We start from the raw sequence: 17,528 nt of genomic DNA, 5'->3' as shown, positions 1-17,528 counted from the left end.
ATCAATAAAAGAAATATAAGAAGAAATGGGCATTTCGAGAATATAGACCTCAAACGTGGCAAAATTCTAGATTGCGACAAATGTGGAGCTGGGGTGTGTCTTCCGAACGCCAGGCATCCAGCACCCGTCCTATGTCTTCTGCTGTGCTTTGGCACGCGAGCGTGCTCGAGGTGGACGATCGCTGAAGCATTGGCGAGGGTATACGAACCTGGCACTGGAGGCAGGACTGGCAGGACAACTGTAGCTCCTCCCTGCAGTTCTCAGCTTGTCAGTGACCACAACGGGAACAATATACGAAAATACAGCTTATGTTACTATAGCTATGCACCCAGCATTGTGAACGTGAGGCAAATTGCTCCGGGTAGCAAGTTTGCAATTTTCTAAAACAAAGCAGCCCTAATATCCAAAGATACAATCGTTCCTTCTAAATGTGGCCCAAAATAGTCTCTACTACTAACGCTAAAAAAGCTGTTCACAGTCTCAGCGAAGTGGATAATTTTGTAAACAACGGCTAAGTCGAGAATAAAAATCAAATCGAGTATTTTACATATTTCACCAAGTGTCACTTAAAATTTGTTTGCTATAAAACGGTTAGCTGCTCATCTTTCTCAAGGGAAGTTAGACTCATCGCTGGAGTTCGGTTGTCATATATACACCAACTCAACTCTCCTACGTCACGCCGCGGTGGTGGCGCGCCGGACGCACTTCCGGTATGTGGTGGTGGGCAGAAGTCGCCGTGCCAGACATGCATTCCTGTGTTCCCTTGGAAGAAACGAGACAAAAAACCTGCTTTCTCGTCAAAATGCTGCGACGGGAGTTGTACCAAGAGAGTCTGGAAAGGTTTGAAGATCAGTTTTCATGTGTTTTTGCCCCCTCCGTTCGTCCGAGAACGTGGATAGTAGCCGTGAAAAGGGCAAACCAGACGCTGTCGAACTACGATTGCGTGCGCGGGCAACACTTTGTGGTCGCCAGATGTATTTGCTTTGTTCCAACATAAACGAGAGAAAACCGCCAAGTTGTCCGAACCACCCACGGGCTCAGTGCGTCTTCAAATTCACACGGCCGCGGATCGTTCGAACTTTCGTCTGCTCTTTCAAACGTCTGCTTTTTGCCGTCTGCTCGTTCAAACAAAAGCGGCCCGTAGACCAAACTTTGACCCGGTGATTGCAATAAGAAGTAATTGCAGACCTCAAAAGACTTAAGTAGACTCGGTGTAAAAAGTAGATACAAGATGTTGATCATTGGTACCGGTGGTCATCACCGACTTGTTACGCTTGGTCTGTTCCCGCTTCCGTTTTTCAGTATCGACGTCGATCATCGCCGCTACCTTCTACACTTTTGCAACACGAGCGACGTCGCTACCGAAAATAGATGGAAGAATCTCATCATGGTTTTGGCGTCCATTCTGCGGCGTTCATGCGAATGAAACGCCGCACGTCAAATCTTTTACGGAAAGTTTAGCGGCGTAACGAGCCTTGATAATTTCGCTTAAGCGATTAAAGTGGTAAGACATTGCGATGAGGACGTAGAATCGACAATTCCAACGCGAAAAAGAGTAGGCAGACTCACACAGACGCCGACAACGTGACATTCGAGTGGTTTGTTGACGAGGGACGCGGTGCTTCTTGCCCGTACCCCATTATGCATGCGTTCGAACTGTCGCCTGCTCTTTCAAACTTGTATGCTTTTTGTCGTCAGCTCGTTCGAACGACAGCGGCCCGGAAACCAAACGTTGACCCGGTAATTGCAATAAGAACTAAGTGCAGGCCTCAAAATACTTTTGAAGGTTGGTTGGGGTAAGTAGGCTAAGTGTAAACAGATACAAGAAAATGTTTATCATTATTGTTACCAGTGGCCATCACCGACTTGTAATGCCCGATTCTACTTGCGATTTTAGTATCGACGTCCACCATCTCAGCTACGGTCCACGCTTTTGCAGTCCGAGCAACGTCGCGTCTGAAAACAGCGAGCAGAATCTCATCGTGGGAGTCAGGCTTTAGCGCCCATTCTGCGGCGTCCACGTGAAATGAATCGGCGCACGTCACATTATTCACGCAAAGTTTTGCCTCGTTAGTTTTGCTGAAGCCGCCCAAATAGTCAGACAGTGTTAGGAGGACGTAGCATCAACAATTCCAACGCGAAAAAGAGCACGGGGACTCCCAGCGACGCCGACAACAACGCAATTCAATGGTTTGTTTATGGGCGACGGCGGGCTTCTTGCCCACCATCCACCGCGCATGCGTGGCGCCGGTGGCGTCCGCTAGGGGCGCTCCGGTTTGTTTGTAAACATGAGTTGGTGTATAAGTTTTCGGAACAGTTTAAGGACCACCGACAAGTTTGGTCGAGTTCAAATGAAAGTAGCCTATGGAAATTCAGTTGTGAGTATTATGTATAGTTGAAAGAACGATTTTTTTATCGAAATACAGTTTAATAAGATGAGCTATCCAAGTTATTCGAACCAATTAGAGCCATCAGAGCACGAGACCTGTGACAGGGATTCGCACGAACGCCCTCTGACGTTGTGTTGTCAGATGACTAGCTCCGACGCTCTTGGCTTATTCAGGATCGTAGCTTTTGCCTTTCATAAACATACGTGGAGCGTATAGTGCCCCCGATTAAAAACAAAGACCTCAGTTATCTTCGGTATAGATGTTTCGAGAACATAGTGTCTAGAGATAAAATACGTGACGTCTGGTCTGAATGTTGCGCGCATCTCCGGCGCTTATCACCAAAGACAACACACAAAGACCACACACGTGGTCTTTGTGTGTCCCGAGTATGACGAGGAACGAAAAGTTCTCTTCATTCGCTACTCCACCAGCGGCCTTCCCAGTTTCACACCGCATGACCTGCTCTTCCCTGAGGGCCCTCATGAGCAAGTCGCTCAAGCCCGCAAAGACCTGCCGACTTTTTTTAAACAGGCAGAACTCGCAGAACGTTCGAGAAAAATGAGCTACCGACGAACACAAATTATTTCTTCCCGAGCCCCTAATTGTGTGGTTTTTTAGCAAACCCATTTTATTTTTTTATTTACACTCTGTTTTTTTTTAATCTCCTTTGATTCATCCCTCTCCCAAAGCCGGGTAGCGACTTGCCGTCTAGAGGTAGCCCACATCTCTTCTGACATCTGCGTTTCTCTGTACATACCTCAACAGTCCAACTCAACTCAACTCTGAACGCTTGCGCGGCGTCTGAAGTTCCCCAGAAGAAGAGCGCTACCTTGTTTGCTCAGAGCGCTTTTCACAGTCCAATAGACAAAAATGGCAGCGCGCCGAAGGCCGGAATGGCACATCATACCCCGAGAGGCCGCCAGATAATACAATCTGCAAAGTGGTTCGTTTAGGTGGCGTCGTCCCCCGTAAACGGACTTTCTATTCTTGTGCCTATGGGAGCCGATGACGCACGAACATTATCTCCAGGAAAAATAAGCAGGGGGCCGTGCAGGGAAGCTAAGAAATAAACAGAAAGCAGCATTATTTTGGAGCGCGATATTAACGATCCCTCGCAACGGAGTTCTTCATGTTTGACATCCCGCGTTTACTCAGAAAATGGTTGTTTCTCGGTCACGTGGTGTTAGTTTGTGCGCGTGAAAGCTTGCTTGCGTCTATCATGTTCCTGCGTTGAATGATTAAAACATTTTTTTGCTTTCAACAATGATCGTTTACGTTGAAATGTGATGAAAAGAAAGCGATTTCTGAGACTTAGGTAAATGAACATTTAGTTGTTCGAAATAGGTTTTTCCCTCCTACATTGTGCAACATTCTCATTTATGATTACATGTAGCAACACTGGCAAGACTGCACGGCACTCCTGGTTTCCGTACTGTCCTTGTGGTCGCCACGTTACGTTATACTTTATGAAAAAACAAACAAAAAACAAACAGAGCAAAACATTTTGAAGTTGTGCGTTCATAGAGTAAAAAATATATTAATGGTATAAGAATCGTTTTTTTTTTTTTTGTCGGGAGTTTGTTTTTATTACCAAGGAACCGAGTTCTTAAATGTTCAAGGGGTGCAGCTCTATCTTTGTAAAAATTACGTGAGTTCACGAACGTTTTATCAAAATGATGGATTGCATACGCTTGCAAGAAGGCGAAAGCCATGCGACCAGAGTCACGGAGACGATAGTGTGGGAGTTTGTAAGGTGTATACCGGGTGTGAATCTGAAGCGGATAACTTGAGAGAAACCCGGCTCTTTGGCTAGATAAACGTAGCTACACCCTAATTTGTTGCAGGATAAAAAAAAAAAAAAAATCAGGACAATCTCCTTCTACAAGGCCTTCCCCTCTTTCGGCTTTAGCAGAGCGAGCGCTGGAGAGGAGGCTAGTGGAGAGGAAGAAACCACCAATCATGACGAGCAGAGAGCTTTGTGGGCCACGTACTAATTTTCCCACGGACCTGGGCATCAAGCCGAACTGAACCTTTCAGCAGAGCCGCTGTAGGGCTGAGGAGAGCGAAGTGAATCTAAGCCGGACTAAGAAGAACCGTTTCATGATTTGCTTAAATTTCTCTACGTTCATCTTGGTTCCAAGACGCCACGAAAGCTTAAAACAGTATGGATAGAAAACCAACAACAACAATAACAACTACATCAACAACAGAAAAGGCGTTTATTGATGCGCGGCAGATACGTATCTGCCGACAAAGCCTCTGCGATCGTAGAATTTGCAACAACGAAAAAGATACTTGAATAAAAGCGAATTGCGTGGGTAAGCTTTCGTGACGGCTAATCCCCTTGTTGCTTGTGTGTAGCACTTCCCAAGCCGTGTGCTCTAGTGGCTGCAACTTGTTTTGCTGCCTTTCTGGCTCGTGTCCCAGCTAAATTCCAAACTCGTTCGGCTCGGGGAGAGAATAGCACGAGTGGCCGAATTTAGCCAACATAGCGTGGAATTACCAAGGTCCGCGAACATCCCCCCTTTCTTCTTGGAATGTCATCACAGCCGCTTGGTGCCAACTCGGCAATTGGACCCGATCCCAATGTCGAGCGTCGTTCGGCGCGTTGATTGGCCACAAGGCCCAGCTGAAAGCTGACGCGACAGTCGTGCCCAATCTGGATGACGTCGAAATTCGAGTGCATCGGCTTTGACTATTCTGGGTTGCGTTGATTAGCTCACTGACAGCGTGCATCTGGGATTGTTCTCGTCAGTGTCATTGCTGCAACAGTTAATTAAACTAAGTAAACTTTGTTTTAAAATTCAGAATCTACGTAATTGTTACACGTCTGAGCAGGTTGTCTAGTACGTCACTGAAAATTATAACAGTAATGTTTTAGTAGAAACGAACTACGCCGCTACTTTTTTATTACCATTACTTCTAGAAATGATTAACTGTTAAGCTCTGTAGCTTTAAATCATAAACAAAAAATCATGGAAACAACCTTTACAAAAAAGTAGTGGGTAGACCTCAAAGCAAGCTGCTATGAGGTCTACCCACTATCCTTCGATCAGAGCCAATCACAGCTCGGCGTCCCTCTGACGTCACTACAACCCCTGCAAAAGAAGCAGACGACTTGCGCTCCGCATAAAGAAACATATCGGTACATGAACCTCTGATCCATCAACGACTGGTTTTATAACCTCTGTCGTTGCTAACGCTACCGTACTCTCGAATTTACGCGCCGTAAGTTTAGAGAAGGGGTACCTAAACCTCTTTGGCTGAGGGGCTGGACTAGCAACCTTTCTGAGTCACGAGGGCCGGAAAAAACAAACAAAAAGTAATTAATAACGAAGAAAAACGAATTAAATAAACTCATATAAGCATTTAAACGCAGAAATTACTGTTAGAGTAAGTACTAAAATAAGAATCACTAGGGTGGATGAATATACATACTTAGAATTGAACTTTAATATTTGACTAATTGTAACATTACACAGCACTTGTGACCAAGAAAACTCGCCAGGCATAAATCAAAGCGCATGGGAGCCTTGGCATGTTCTAAGATGGCAGAACACTAATGAGAATGAAAAATCGAATGCTGACGATATGCAGTAGTTCAGACGGAGGACACTAAGTCCAATGTACACGAGAAGGCAATGAACCTTTTACATAGGTACGCAGACATGAAGCAGGGAACAATTAATAATATGGCGAAACGACCCATGTTATGATGCAGTTTCTCTTTACGCGCACTTCTTTTTGCGACACTAGCCCGGGTCTGCTGGAAGCGAGCCGCGGGCCGGTCGGAAGGCTTCCGCGGGCCGGATCTGGCTTGCGGGCTGGGGCTCGAAGACCCTTGCTTTAAGCCGTACGACGCCTTAAGGAAAATGACTAGCCCAGACGACATTGGTAAGACTAAGATGCAAGCTAGAATACGCTTCCCCAGATCACTTCGTCTTATTTATTCTGAATGCGCTCTCCATATACTAGCATATCAGGAGTACGCCAGTCAGTTAACCTAGACGCTTTCTATCCGCTGCCGTGTACCTCGCGTATTTCTTCTTCATCAAAACTTTTATCGCAACAAGGATCTCAGAGAATATTCCCTATAACCTCCTGACCGTATTTTTGCTCGTCTTGACAATTCTTACGTGAAATTTCTTTGTCCACAGTCTCTTATCAAATGTCTACATTGCCATCGGCAACAAAAAATTGGAATGCACTACCTGACCTCATTGTTTCTATTAATAACACTAATATATATGCAGTAGCTACTACCGTCTCCCTCTCTAACCCCTCAATTAGATTACAGTACTTTGTACTGTATTATTATTGGGTTCATTGTTTCTTATAGTTATATATTCATATGTATAATCCCTCCCTCGAGTAACACCCCTGCAGGTCCTCAAGAAAAAAATAATATGATAGTCAAGAAAGTTATGAAATCCCGATATTATTACTTTGCGAATATATATATACTATATGCGTATATCATTAATCGTTATTCTAGCATTCGTTTCTTCTGGACACAAACTGCAAATGTAATATTAACTGGAATTGAATTTCTTCTTGCTAATACTTGATGCGACTAATTCAAGAGTGATTAAATCATATCTGTTGGACTGTCAAAGTACTCTCTAAATGCGGAACGCCCGAAACCGGCGTACTGTGCTCTGAAAGCGCCCCCTCAGCCCTTCGCAGAACCCGCGGAGGGGCTTCTGTTTTTATCCCCGCGTTTGTAAACATGAGGCAGCTTGCCTATGTCGACGTCATAACTCCGTAAAGAGCGTCGAAAAAAAATAAATAAATAACAGATACGAGGGAAAACCCACACCCGGCGCTTTGACGTGAGTCGAGGATCGAGCCCTGCTAGGGACTTGCTGTTGGAGTTTGTGAGTTCGTCCGAGTGTCAGGCAGGTCAAGCTGGAGTCACACAATAAGATAGGCTTTGGAATAACCGCACTTGAGCCGCCTTGGAGTTGAACGTCCTTGTTTCACGCCTTCTGAATGGCTCATCTGAAATGGCGGGAAAACGGTTTTTCGTCCTCCAGAAATCTTCAAACGATATCGCCATGAGCTTCCTGACAGCGTATCTGAAGCAGTTCAGGATCTGAACTGAACGCTTAAAAAAGAAAGGACAAGAGGAAGAAGAGACTACAGGTTGGCGTTAATTGTTTCTTCTTCCTTTTGTCCTTGTTTTTTTTTTTTTAGGCGTTGAGTTCAAATGGAAAACCAACTAGCCCAACTTATTATTTTGCAGCTCATGATGTCGCATTTTCGTAGAGCCGTGGTCACACTGTTACTAATGCAGCGTACAAAAGGACAGTGTGCAGCCGAGGTTTTCCCGGTATGACGGTCTCGTGAAACTGGCCGTGCAAAAACTGTCTGCAAACTTGTTCAAAGCACGTACAAATCAAACGTGCTTCCGCCATGCGTGAGGCGTGTCCGCAGGCAACTCGTGTCTGCAGACCGTGTACTTTGTACGATGAACGAGCTGTCCGACTTCGGCTTAGCGATCGCCAATGTGGAGAGCGATTCGTATGCTTCTTGCGCTGACGTCAGAACGACGCCGTGCTCTGATTCGCTCTGATGGAAGGATAGTGGGTAGGCCTCCGAGCAAGCTGCCTTGAGGTCTACCCAATGTCCGGCATTCAGAACCATTCAGAGTTCGGCGTTCTGACGTCACAACAACCCCTGCAAAAGAAGCAGACGAGGTTGTTTACAAAATCAAAAGTTCGGGGTTTTACGTGCCAGACCAACGACGGGCATCTGGCACGCCCCAGCGGAGGACTGAGGATAAATTTCGACCACCTGGGGATCTTTTGACGTGCAACCGAAAGCTCAGTTACACGGCGCCTTCTCCGGAATAAGCCTCCGTCAGATTGCGGGCACCTCGGCCGGGATTCGAACCCGCCACATGGGGATCCGTAGGCCGGCGCTCTCGCCTCGGAACCACCAAGGCAATTGCACAAATTGTTAAAAAAAAAAAAAAAAAAATCAGCATGTTTGTAAACAGCGTGCCTGGCGCGAAGCGGGCGCAGTGTGGAGCGCAAGTTCATCTGCTCCTTTTGCAGGGGTCGTTGTGACGCTAGGTGTGGGCACTGCGAGTGCGCGGTAATTAGATTCGCTTGAGACGAAGCCTTTGCGCATGCGCAATGCCTGTCAGCATTGCCACCGCAGTGGTGTGTCGTCGGACAAATGAGTTGGTGTAAGGTCGAGAGACGGAAAGGGTGCAGCGTGTTTTTGAGCCTCGCGGGGTTCGCGCGACACGGACCAATGCCTCCTAGGAGGTGTTGCACGGACACGGTGTCACGTGACACGGGGACGTCACGTGACGCCGCGGTCAATCACATGACCATGTGACGTGATGTGACGATGTTGCACGACGTGATGTCACATGACACCACAACCACTCGCGTGATCATGTCACGTAATTCTTTTCTAAGGACGTAACGGTACGTGTCTCTAACCTAACTACAATCCAGCTTGAATAAGTTCATCCCTAAACTCATTATAAATATATTTTCAAGTAACTAACTGCTCGTTCCGTTTTCATCGGAGTGATGCTTATAACTTTGCAAGAGTGTGAGCTTATGTGAGTATATAGGTGCACTAAAGGGTTGTGCGCCCAATGTGCCTAGGGCTTGAATGGTTCATTCAATTAAAGTTCATCTCCTTTTTGTTTGCGTAGGCGGAGCCATCTGAGGCAGAGTCCGGCTTGGCCCCCGAGCTTCCCCTCAAGGTCATCTTGGTGGGAGACTCAAGATGCGGCAAGACTGCTCTAGCCACCCGATTTGTCACCGACGCCTTCACGGAGGTAAATCCACATTTAGCTTTTATATAATTATATTTCATTGAATAGATGGAGAGTTTTTGACGCGCCTCAACCTTGATTTACTGATGAGGGAAGACTTCGCAATGTATAGAAATATACAGCTTAAAACAACAGGCTGTGCATAATGGGATGATAACAAGGTAGTCAAAACGACTCCATGTTCGGTTAATATTCCATTTGGAGAGGCTCAGTGACATTGCGCGATGTTGCGGGCGTTTTCTCAGATGAGTTCTTGTTTCTGAACCGTGAGTATATAGGCGGTAGTTAGGTTTTCTCAACTTCTTTCGTTCACCTGTAGCCATGTCCAATAATACCCTTCTAAGCACTGCAGTCTTTGTCCAGCGTATGTCTTGTGTCCGTCTTCTACTTTGTGTCCCATCTTTTTTACGCTATTTTTCACTATGTCGTTTAACCAACCAGCCCAGCAGTCTACCCTGTTACAAACTTTGTCTACTGGTGTGTGGAATGCATTATATTTCTGAGCATGCGCACTATCTCTTTTCTACGGAATATCAGGGGTCGCGCATGCGTCCACATCACAGTGACTCGGCATATTTAGCCTTGGTGGTAGATGCTGGTAAAGAGTATAGTATGTCGTTGCAACAAATTAAGAAGGTGAAGAGAAGCACCTCCCACAGACCCCTTCACTCGCTGGTGGTTTTCTAGTGTGAGGATTTGTGTCACTGTATTTTTTCCCGCATCATTTTCGAGTGTCTTTTTATCTCACTTTTCTTGTTCCATTTTATGGCAGGTGTACACGCCGACCGGCTTCGACCGTTATTCGACCAACATCGAAGTGGCCGGACAGCGGATACACTACTCTGTCTGGGACACCTCGGGTACGTGGAGCCGAATTGCAACTTTGAATTTCCGGTTTCTTACGCGTCTATTTTGTAGGCGATTCGGCATGACGGATCGGCGTTTACTCCGCTAAATGCAGTCAGCACCTATTAATGCTTGAACGGACCAGATTTTGTAACGAAGGGTTTAAAGAATATCCGAGCTGAAACATTCAAGAACATGAAACGTCAGGTTTGCCGCAGGCGATGTGCGTTTTTTTACGTTCCCATTTGCGGCTGACGTTCTTTTCGCCGTTTGGAAGACGCTACAAGATCACACTTCAGGCTTCCAGCGTCCTGCCGAGTATGCGCGCACGTGCAGTGCAAGCCTTAGTCAGGGCAACTGGATCGTGCCTGTGGCTTCATCGCTCCTAAAAGTAAAATGAACTCCAGAACGAATTTGCTTTGCGTCAGAACAAAGTGTGTTTTGCGCGTTTGGAAAACAGCTGCGTTCAGTATTAAAGTGACCCAACCAATACAAAAGGGAACAGGTACTCATGTCCTGTACTTTATTACTTCTTGACTACTTTTAACAGAAAATAATAGGAGAAGTAAGGCGGCATGGTATTAGAACGAATGTCGGCAAACCTTTGTCTCAATTGAGCTACAGCTGATCCACGGTGGCGGCGTTACGTTGCCGCTAAAGTGTTAACACCGTTCCCTTTATGCTTCCTATTTGCAGGGTCTCCGGCGTATGACACAGTGCGCCCTCTGTCGTACCAAGATGCGAGCGTGGTCCTGCTATGTTTCCACGTCGGCTGGCCCGAGTCCCTCCACAATGTCCAACACAAGGTAATAACCATAAATAAAACCACATCCTTCGTAGGATGTAGTGGCACTTAAACGAGGAGTTGCCAGAAGGAACAATATTTGGCGGGCCTTATTGGGGCTTCCGAGCAAATTAAAAACTGAGGGAATATTAGTACCAGATCGAACACGTGAGGTGGAGTAACCTTTTTATAATTTGTCTTACTTGAAGATACAATGCTGTCCCACAAAATGTCTTTTTTTTTTTTTTTGCGTGGAGCACGCGATTTAGAATTTTCCGAATATTCGACCTCATTTTTTTTATTGGTAGACAATAAACCTCTCTTGATCTCGGTGTGTATCGACGCAATCAAACAATTCAGAGACTTACATATCTTGTGAACAGTAATGCGCACATTAGGTAGTGTTTTGTTTTTAGTTATGCATCATGGGCCAGTAGCTCAAATCTGTTAACCTAGTCATGAAAGAAGTCAGGACTCCGCAAGACTAAAATAGGAGATAACTATACTGCTCAGATCCAATGTTTGTTCCTATAATTCCGCTAATTTTGTTTTGAAAATGGTGCAATAGTTTCGTGGATAGATCGATTTAAATGCGGGACCCTCGGATCCACCATAGCCTCCTATATACTGACAAAGCCTGGCAGATCGCCACGAGAGGCGGCCGCCGAAATGGAAAAGGTGGAACGGCAGGCAACGAATTAGAAAAGAGCCACGTGACTGGGCGCCCCGCTGCGGCGAGACGCCGAAACACACTTCTCAGAGCGAACAGCTGTGTTTCGGGTCCTCGCCGCTGCAAAAGCTGTGCGCTGACGTCCAGGTTCCTCGAGAAATGGCTCTTTGATGTTCTGTGCTACCAGATCCTCGCGCCACAAATTTACGACGGGGCACTATATAGCTCCGTTGTCGAACTTCCAGGCCATTCAGAGTACAGAGGAGGCTATACCACCACATTCGAAAGTGCTGCCGTGTTTGTTGGTTCGGTGACGTCATCCGCCCAACGCGCGGCGTCCTCTTGCGCGCAATCCCAGACTTGGCTCTCACGGCGTCTCGGGCTTCAGCTTCCACGTTTACCCTCCGAGTAGTGGCCCAAAACGAGCGTTTTGTAATACGGGAATCGTATTCTCAAAACGAACGGCGATCGAGCATATAGCATCGTGTCAGGCGCCATGTAATCAAAAAGCAAAAAAAAAAAAAAAAAAAAAGGGATGGTTTGTTTACTTTAGGGCCGGCCCTGAGTTTGAGAACCGATGAACTAGATTCTGGTGTAAATACGCTACCCGAAAAATATCACGTCCTCCAGAACCTTTCCTTCTCAGTGCCTGATAGCCTTGTGGCGAACTGAAGAGTCACATTCGGGATCGTTGATGCCGGACGTTCCAAATGACGACCTGCGTTCTCCCATCGTGTCCGCACGCAGTGGTTCCCCGAGGTTCGACAGCACTGTCCCGGAGCGGCCCTGGTGCTTGTGGGCTGCCAGAGCGACGCCCGACAGGTCCAGAGGCAGCAACATGGCGCTGACCGCTGCGTGAGCGCCGAAGAAGCCTTGGCTTCTGCACGACAGCTCGGCGTCACTGCTTACGTAGAGACCAGCGCAAGATACGCGCCCCGCAGCGTCCGGGATGCCTGGAAGGCGGCAGCGCAGGCGGCCCTTGGTGAAACTGCGGCTCCAGAAGGCGCCAGAGACACGTCTACAATGCGTCACAGGACTTGTAGCATCATGTGATCACGGATGTGCCATAAAGCGACAAAAGGCTTCTGACCACTGATGATGATGACGTGTGGCACTGGCGAGGCAGCTGGTGGACGTCGGCCTCTAGCGTCCAAGAGTGCCAACAACTGTGACCGTCGCCCTGTGTCTAGGGTCTTTGGGGCACCTGTCTGCGCTTCTGGGACCTCGGATGGTACCGCCCTTTTCGCCGTGACTCTACCTGTGAGCAGTTACTTTGGGGCCGCGGATGATTCCGTCCTATGACTTCAGAGTTTAGAATCACAGTGTCACAACCGGCGATTTCTGTTGTCGCTTTCGCACCTTGCGGTTGAACGGGTCTTCTACGCCATTCAAGCACTAGTCGAACTGCACAAACCTGTGGTGCGTGTGCTTTTTTTGCCCCGTGCCTTAAAGGGATCCTCCAGAACTTCTACAATGTTGTGCCTCGGGAAAACGATGTCGCTGTAAAGACGGATGAAGGATCTTGTCGAGCAATCGACATCCCACCTTCGTCAGCGTTTTCCATCTTGTCGACGTTATTTTGACGTGGAATTTTTTACATGGACGGTTTATAAGCGTTGATGCTCATTACCGCTGCTGAGAATGGTCATCGAGACAAGGAAATCCTGCTATAGCTATGGTTAGATTCGTGCCTCCCGATGTCCTCCTGGTGTTGAAATCACCACTGCTTTGTGGGAGAAGCTTCGTATGACTATCAAGGTGTAAATAGACTCGTTTTATATATGGTTTTAAATGCGTGTGTAGACGTTAATAAAATCTGTTTGTTGTCTTTATCTTTTGCTTTATTCCAAACATTGGGTTTTCTGAAATTTATTGATCACAGAATTGGCCCTACTCCAGATAAACCTGCTTGCAATTATTCGGTCACTCCTTTTGGATGTGAATAACCAGACACGTCACTAGATGCGAACGTACGCATGCGCCCTGGTTAAGTAATTGCGTCCTTATTTTGGTTGCAGGGGAATATTTATAATCTATCGGTGAAAAATTAATTGCGAACAGAAGAGCGCGTGGCTCGCGGTACAGGCTGCACCGCCAGGAAGTGAGCCTAGGGCCATTAGCGTGGCCTACTCCCATGCATAGAGTTATTACAATAAACGCTAGAGGTTCAGGTGGCGCTAGTGTGCTGTGGCATTTTGAAGCAGACAGCAAGCAGTCCCAATTCAACTTCCGGTAATGCATTCCTATGCATTACCGGAAACGGAAATCTGTATTAAAGCGCTCCAAAAGCGCTCCATTTGGAGCGCGCATATTCCGCTCGCAGATCTGGCTCGAGTTGGTCATCTTCCGCTCGTAGATCTCTGGCAGCGGCCGCTCCACTGAGCGTCTCCGACCACGCCGCATTTGCTCCGCGGGATTTCGCAGATATTTCCGGAAGTAGACAGAACGCATTACGTCATTTCCTTCAAAATCGACAGTACGCATGCGCGGCGAGGTTGGCGAGGTCGCCGGGCCGGTCGGGTCGTCGAGTTGGATCTGTTCGGATGCGTCGGTTCTTTGCGCGTGATTGTGACGGCTCGAACGCTTCTACCTCGCGTGGATCAGGGGTACAAAGCCGGGACTGGAGCGTGGTAAATCGTAAGCGCTGACATCTGTGATTGTGAGAGGAAGAACGAGAGAAAGAAAGACAGAAAATCCGGCAGCAGATGCAAGGTAAGGCCTGTTCATTCGGCAGCTAGCCACTGATTGTTCACCTTTTTTAGACTGCATTCCGCCGGCGTTTTCCCGTGCAATAAAGCAAGAACAGATTAGGCAACGACCGTGCAAGTGATGGTTTGTTACCTCTGTGTTTCTTAAAGTCGTACCAGCAATCTGAACTCCACCGATGGCAATCGCTGTGCGTGACCCGCCGCTTCGAGGCGGCCGAAAGGTATGTGACGGTGCCGAACGCGGACGTCTCCCTCGTTATTTGTGACATGGGCTACATGGTACGTATATTTTCGCCCGGCTTGTGTCGCGTGTTATTTCTGCAGCTAAACAGTGAAGGTTGTCACTGGTCGTCGGAAAGATCAGTCTCTAAGGCGTTGGTTGATTTGTCAAGTTCGAGCAGCGGACATTTTGAACGGCCGAGGGGGAAGCGGGGGGAGAAGGGGGGGGGGGGGGGGGGGGGTCGCTCCAAAAATGCGAGTTTATCTTCCCCTCGTCGACTCAGAGCGGGTCCCACGGAGAGGAATTTGGCCTCCCTCGCGAATTTTGGAAACCGCTCCGGATCTACGGGTGGAATTCACCATTAGATACATATCGTGTGCACACATAAACAACACGAGTTCAACACAACTCAGTGGCTCTGTTTTGAAGGCCTACTCGAGTAGCTTTGTATTCATCCGGCAGATCATGCTCAGACCTTTTCGAAAAACGTATACACGTCTTTTCAAAGCTCTGCGATATTGCAATGCAGCATAACGGCATCGCGATACACGCGCTTCTGTAACGTCATACACAGGGCTGGCCTTACACCATCAAGCGCCCTGGGCGAACTGCAGCCGTGCCCACCGTTTCTTATATGCCCCTATTTTCAAGGTATGACATCACGATGTTACAAAACGTGTGAGTGGTGTCCCAACACGAGAGTTTTGTCAGGCGAGAACTGCATTTCAAAAACGAACGGCGATCGAGCATAAACTGTCAGGAATGACGCTTGATGAGGCGACGAAACCTGAGACAAAACTAAACGTTTAATGGGGCTAACTTGTGCCCAAAACGAAACAGAAAAAAAAAAGGCTAGCGTCGCAGGCGTCCATGGCGGCGTAACAACAGCATCGAGTGCTGGAGCGAGAGTGACTCCGGTTCGCCACGCGGAACCCCTTTTGTACACGCGTGGGCTTCTGGAACAATCGGCATACAAGGTTCGGCGCATAGAACATTCCGACGTTGAACAAGCCCCCCCCCCCCCCCCCCCCCCCCCCAACAGGGTTCTTGAATCTACAAAAACGCCGGTACATTTACAAAAATAACAAAAAGGTGTGTCCGGTACCAGGCATCGAACCTTGGCCCGCTTGCGGGAGCCAAGCGCGCTGCCGACTTCGCTAGCTGCGCACGTCCATGAGAACCTCTGGATGGAGCGCTTGCTGAACTTCTATCGTTGCAACCTCGGCGATTGAGGGCGAAGCTGGGCTTGCGGCAGCAGGTATAGGAGTTCCTTGATTTCCTCCCGTACTACTCCCTGAATGACCTCAAGGATGTCCGGAGTGTTGCAGCTAGACGGCGAGAGGGCAGCGAAGCCGGGAAATCTCTGGTAGCGTGAGGCCCGTGCTTGAAGAGCACGTTTGATGTTTGTGGCCTCAGCGATGAAACCTTCGACGTGGGGTTCGCACAAGGCATCCCAAAATGTTCTCTTTCACTCCTCGCATCAGGACCCGCAGCTTTTTTCTCGTTGGGAGCATTTGGGTCGGCCCGGTTCATGAGGCGGAGAACGTCTTCGACGAAACTTGTGACGCTCTCGTTCGGCCATTGGCTTCTTACTTAGAGTTCTTCGGCCCGCTGACGTGGCTGCTGGCTGGCAAAGGTGCGTCGAAGCTCGGTCTAGGAGTCTTCCCACGAGGAAATCGACGCTTCGTAGCTTTCGAACCAAGTGCGTGCCGTGTTTTCCGGAGCGGAATAGACATTCCGTAGGCACTGCTCAGGCCCCTATTCGTTGAACCGGGCGACGCGCACGTACTGGCTCAACCAGTCGTCCACATCTTCATAAAGATCCCCATGGAAATTCGCCGGCGTACGTGGTGGGGCCTGCACGTAGACGATAGACGTCGGTGGCGTTCCGTCTTGCTGCGACGTGGTGTTCATCGTCGGCGTCGGCGATAGTTGACCGAACTCCGGAGGCTGGCCTTGATTGCGGCGGCTGGCACACCGGGTATCGGGTTCGTCGATGGGGATTAACTTTCCGGGACTTGAAAAGGGTCGAGCCCGACAGATCTTCCGAGGGGCACGCTTCACGGACATGGAATGCGGTACCTCGCACCTCCACCAAAATGTCCCGAATGACAATTTGATGAGGCGACGAAAACTGAAGCAAACTAAGCACTTGCGCCCGAAATACACACACAAAAAAAGGCTAGGGTCGCAGGTGTCGATGGTGGCGTACAGCAGTATCGAGCGCTGGAGCGAGACGGACTCCGGCTCGCCATGCGGAGCCCCTTTTATACAGGCGTGGGCTTCTGGAACAATCGGTGTAGAAGGTTCGGTGCGTAGAACATTCAGACCTCGAACAAGCAACCGGGTTCCTCAAATTTACCGAAACGCGACATTTAAGAAAATAACAATAAGGTGCGTCTGCTACCAGGCACCGAACCTCGGCCCTTTTGCGCGGGAGCCAAGCGCGCTGCCGAATTGGCTAGCTGCGCACTTAGCAATGGTGTCGTGTCGGGCGCCGTGTTCAAATAAATCGGAGCTAAAAAAATTAAAAAGGGTCGCGGCGGTTCTTTTCTTTTGATGCCGGCCTGGGCGACCGCCGAGGTCACCCGCCCCTCTGGAGCCGGCCCTGCTCATACATACATTATTTTATAGGCTATGTACTCGCCAGCTCGAGGATGACGTTTGCACATGCCACTGCCCAGTAGTTTCTGTTCTATCAGTAGAGGGTTTGATGTAGAGCATGGGTTTCCAAATCCCGTCCCGCGGATGGCCGCGGTCTTTCCAGTAGCGCTCGGCTCGCGGCCCGGTGCTAGCAACGCAAAAAGTAAGCGCGCGATATCAGGAATAATAAGAGAAAACTGCAGTATTGTATAAATATTCTAATTTTCGAAAATTAGTTTCGAATAATAGGCTGTTCGATATTCGGTTTGAGGAGAACTCTGATGTTCGTATTTTTCGAAGTGTTAGTCGCGGTCGGTCAACCCCCTTGAGCGCGCTTCTTATGGCTGATTCCCATGACGGACTAATCAGCGGACGGATTGGTCACGTGACGACATGTCCGTGGTTCGTCCATCTCCCAAGCGCGTCCGTACGAGGGAGACGACGAGCAGACGCCAGCGAGGACGGACC

General features: G+C 48.4%; 1 protein-coding gene across 3 annotated transcripts in view; it reads left to right on the top strand.

The window, feature by feature from the left end:
* The window catches only part of LOC8053541 (ras-like GTP-binding protein rhoA), a 32,545-nt gene extending 19,224 nt beyond the window's left edge, over positions 1-13,321 (top strand). For all 3 annotated transcript variants that reach the window (XM_042293840.1, XM_042293842.1, XM_042293841.1), the window contains 4 exons: positions 9,067-9,192; positions 9,962-10,049; positions 10,732-10,841; positions 12,237-13,321. In XM_042293840.1, coding sequence (XP_042149774.1) covers positions 9,067-9,192; positions 9,962-10,049; positions 10,732-10,841; positions 12,237-12,542 — 630 coding nt within the window. In that variant the 3' untranslated portion in view covers positions 12,543-13,321. The remainder of the gene's footprint in view (positions 1-9,066; positions 9,193-9,961; positions 10,050-10,731; positions 10,842-12,236) is intronic.
* The last annotated feature ends 4,207 nt before the right edge of the window (positions 13,322-17,528 follow it).

The sequence above is a fragment of the Ixodes scapularis genome, unplaced genomic scaffold (genome assembly GCF_016920785.2).
Source record: "Ixodes scapularis isolate PalLabHiFi unplaced genomic scaffold, ASM1692078v2 PGA_scaffold5__190_contigs__length_132052651, whole genome shotgun sequence".
Lineage (NCBI taxonomy): Eukaryota > Metazoa > Arthropoda > Arachnida > Ixodida > Ixodidae > Ixodes > Ixodes scapularis.
The sequence above is the reverse complement of the archived record's forward strand: the minus strand, read 5'-3'. Positions and strand labels throughout refer to the sequence as shown.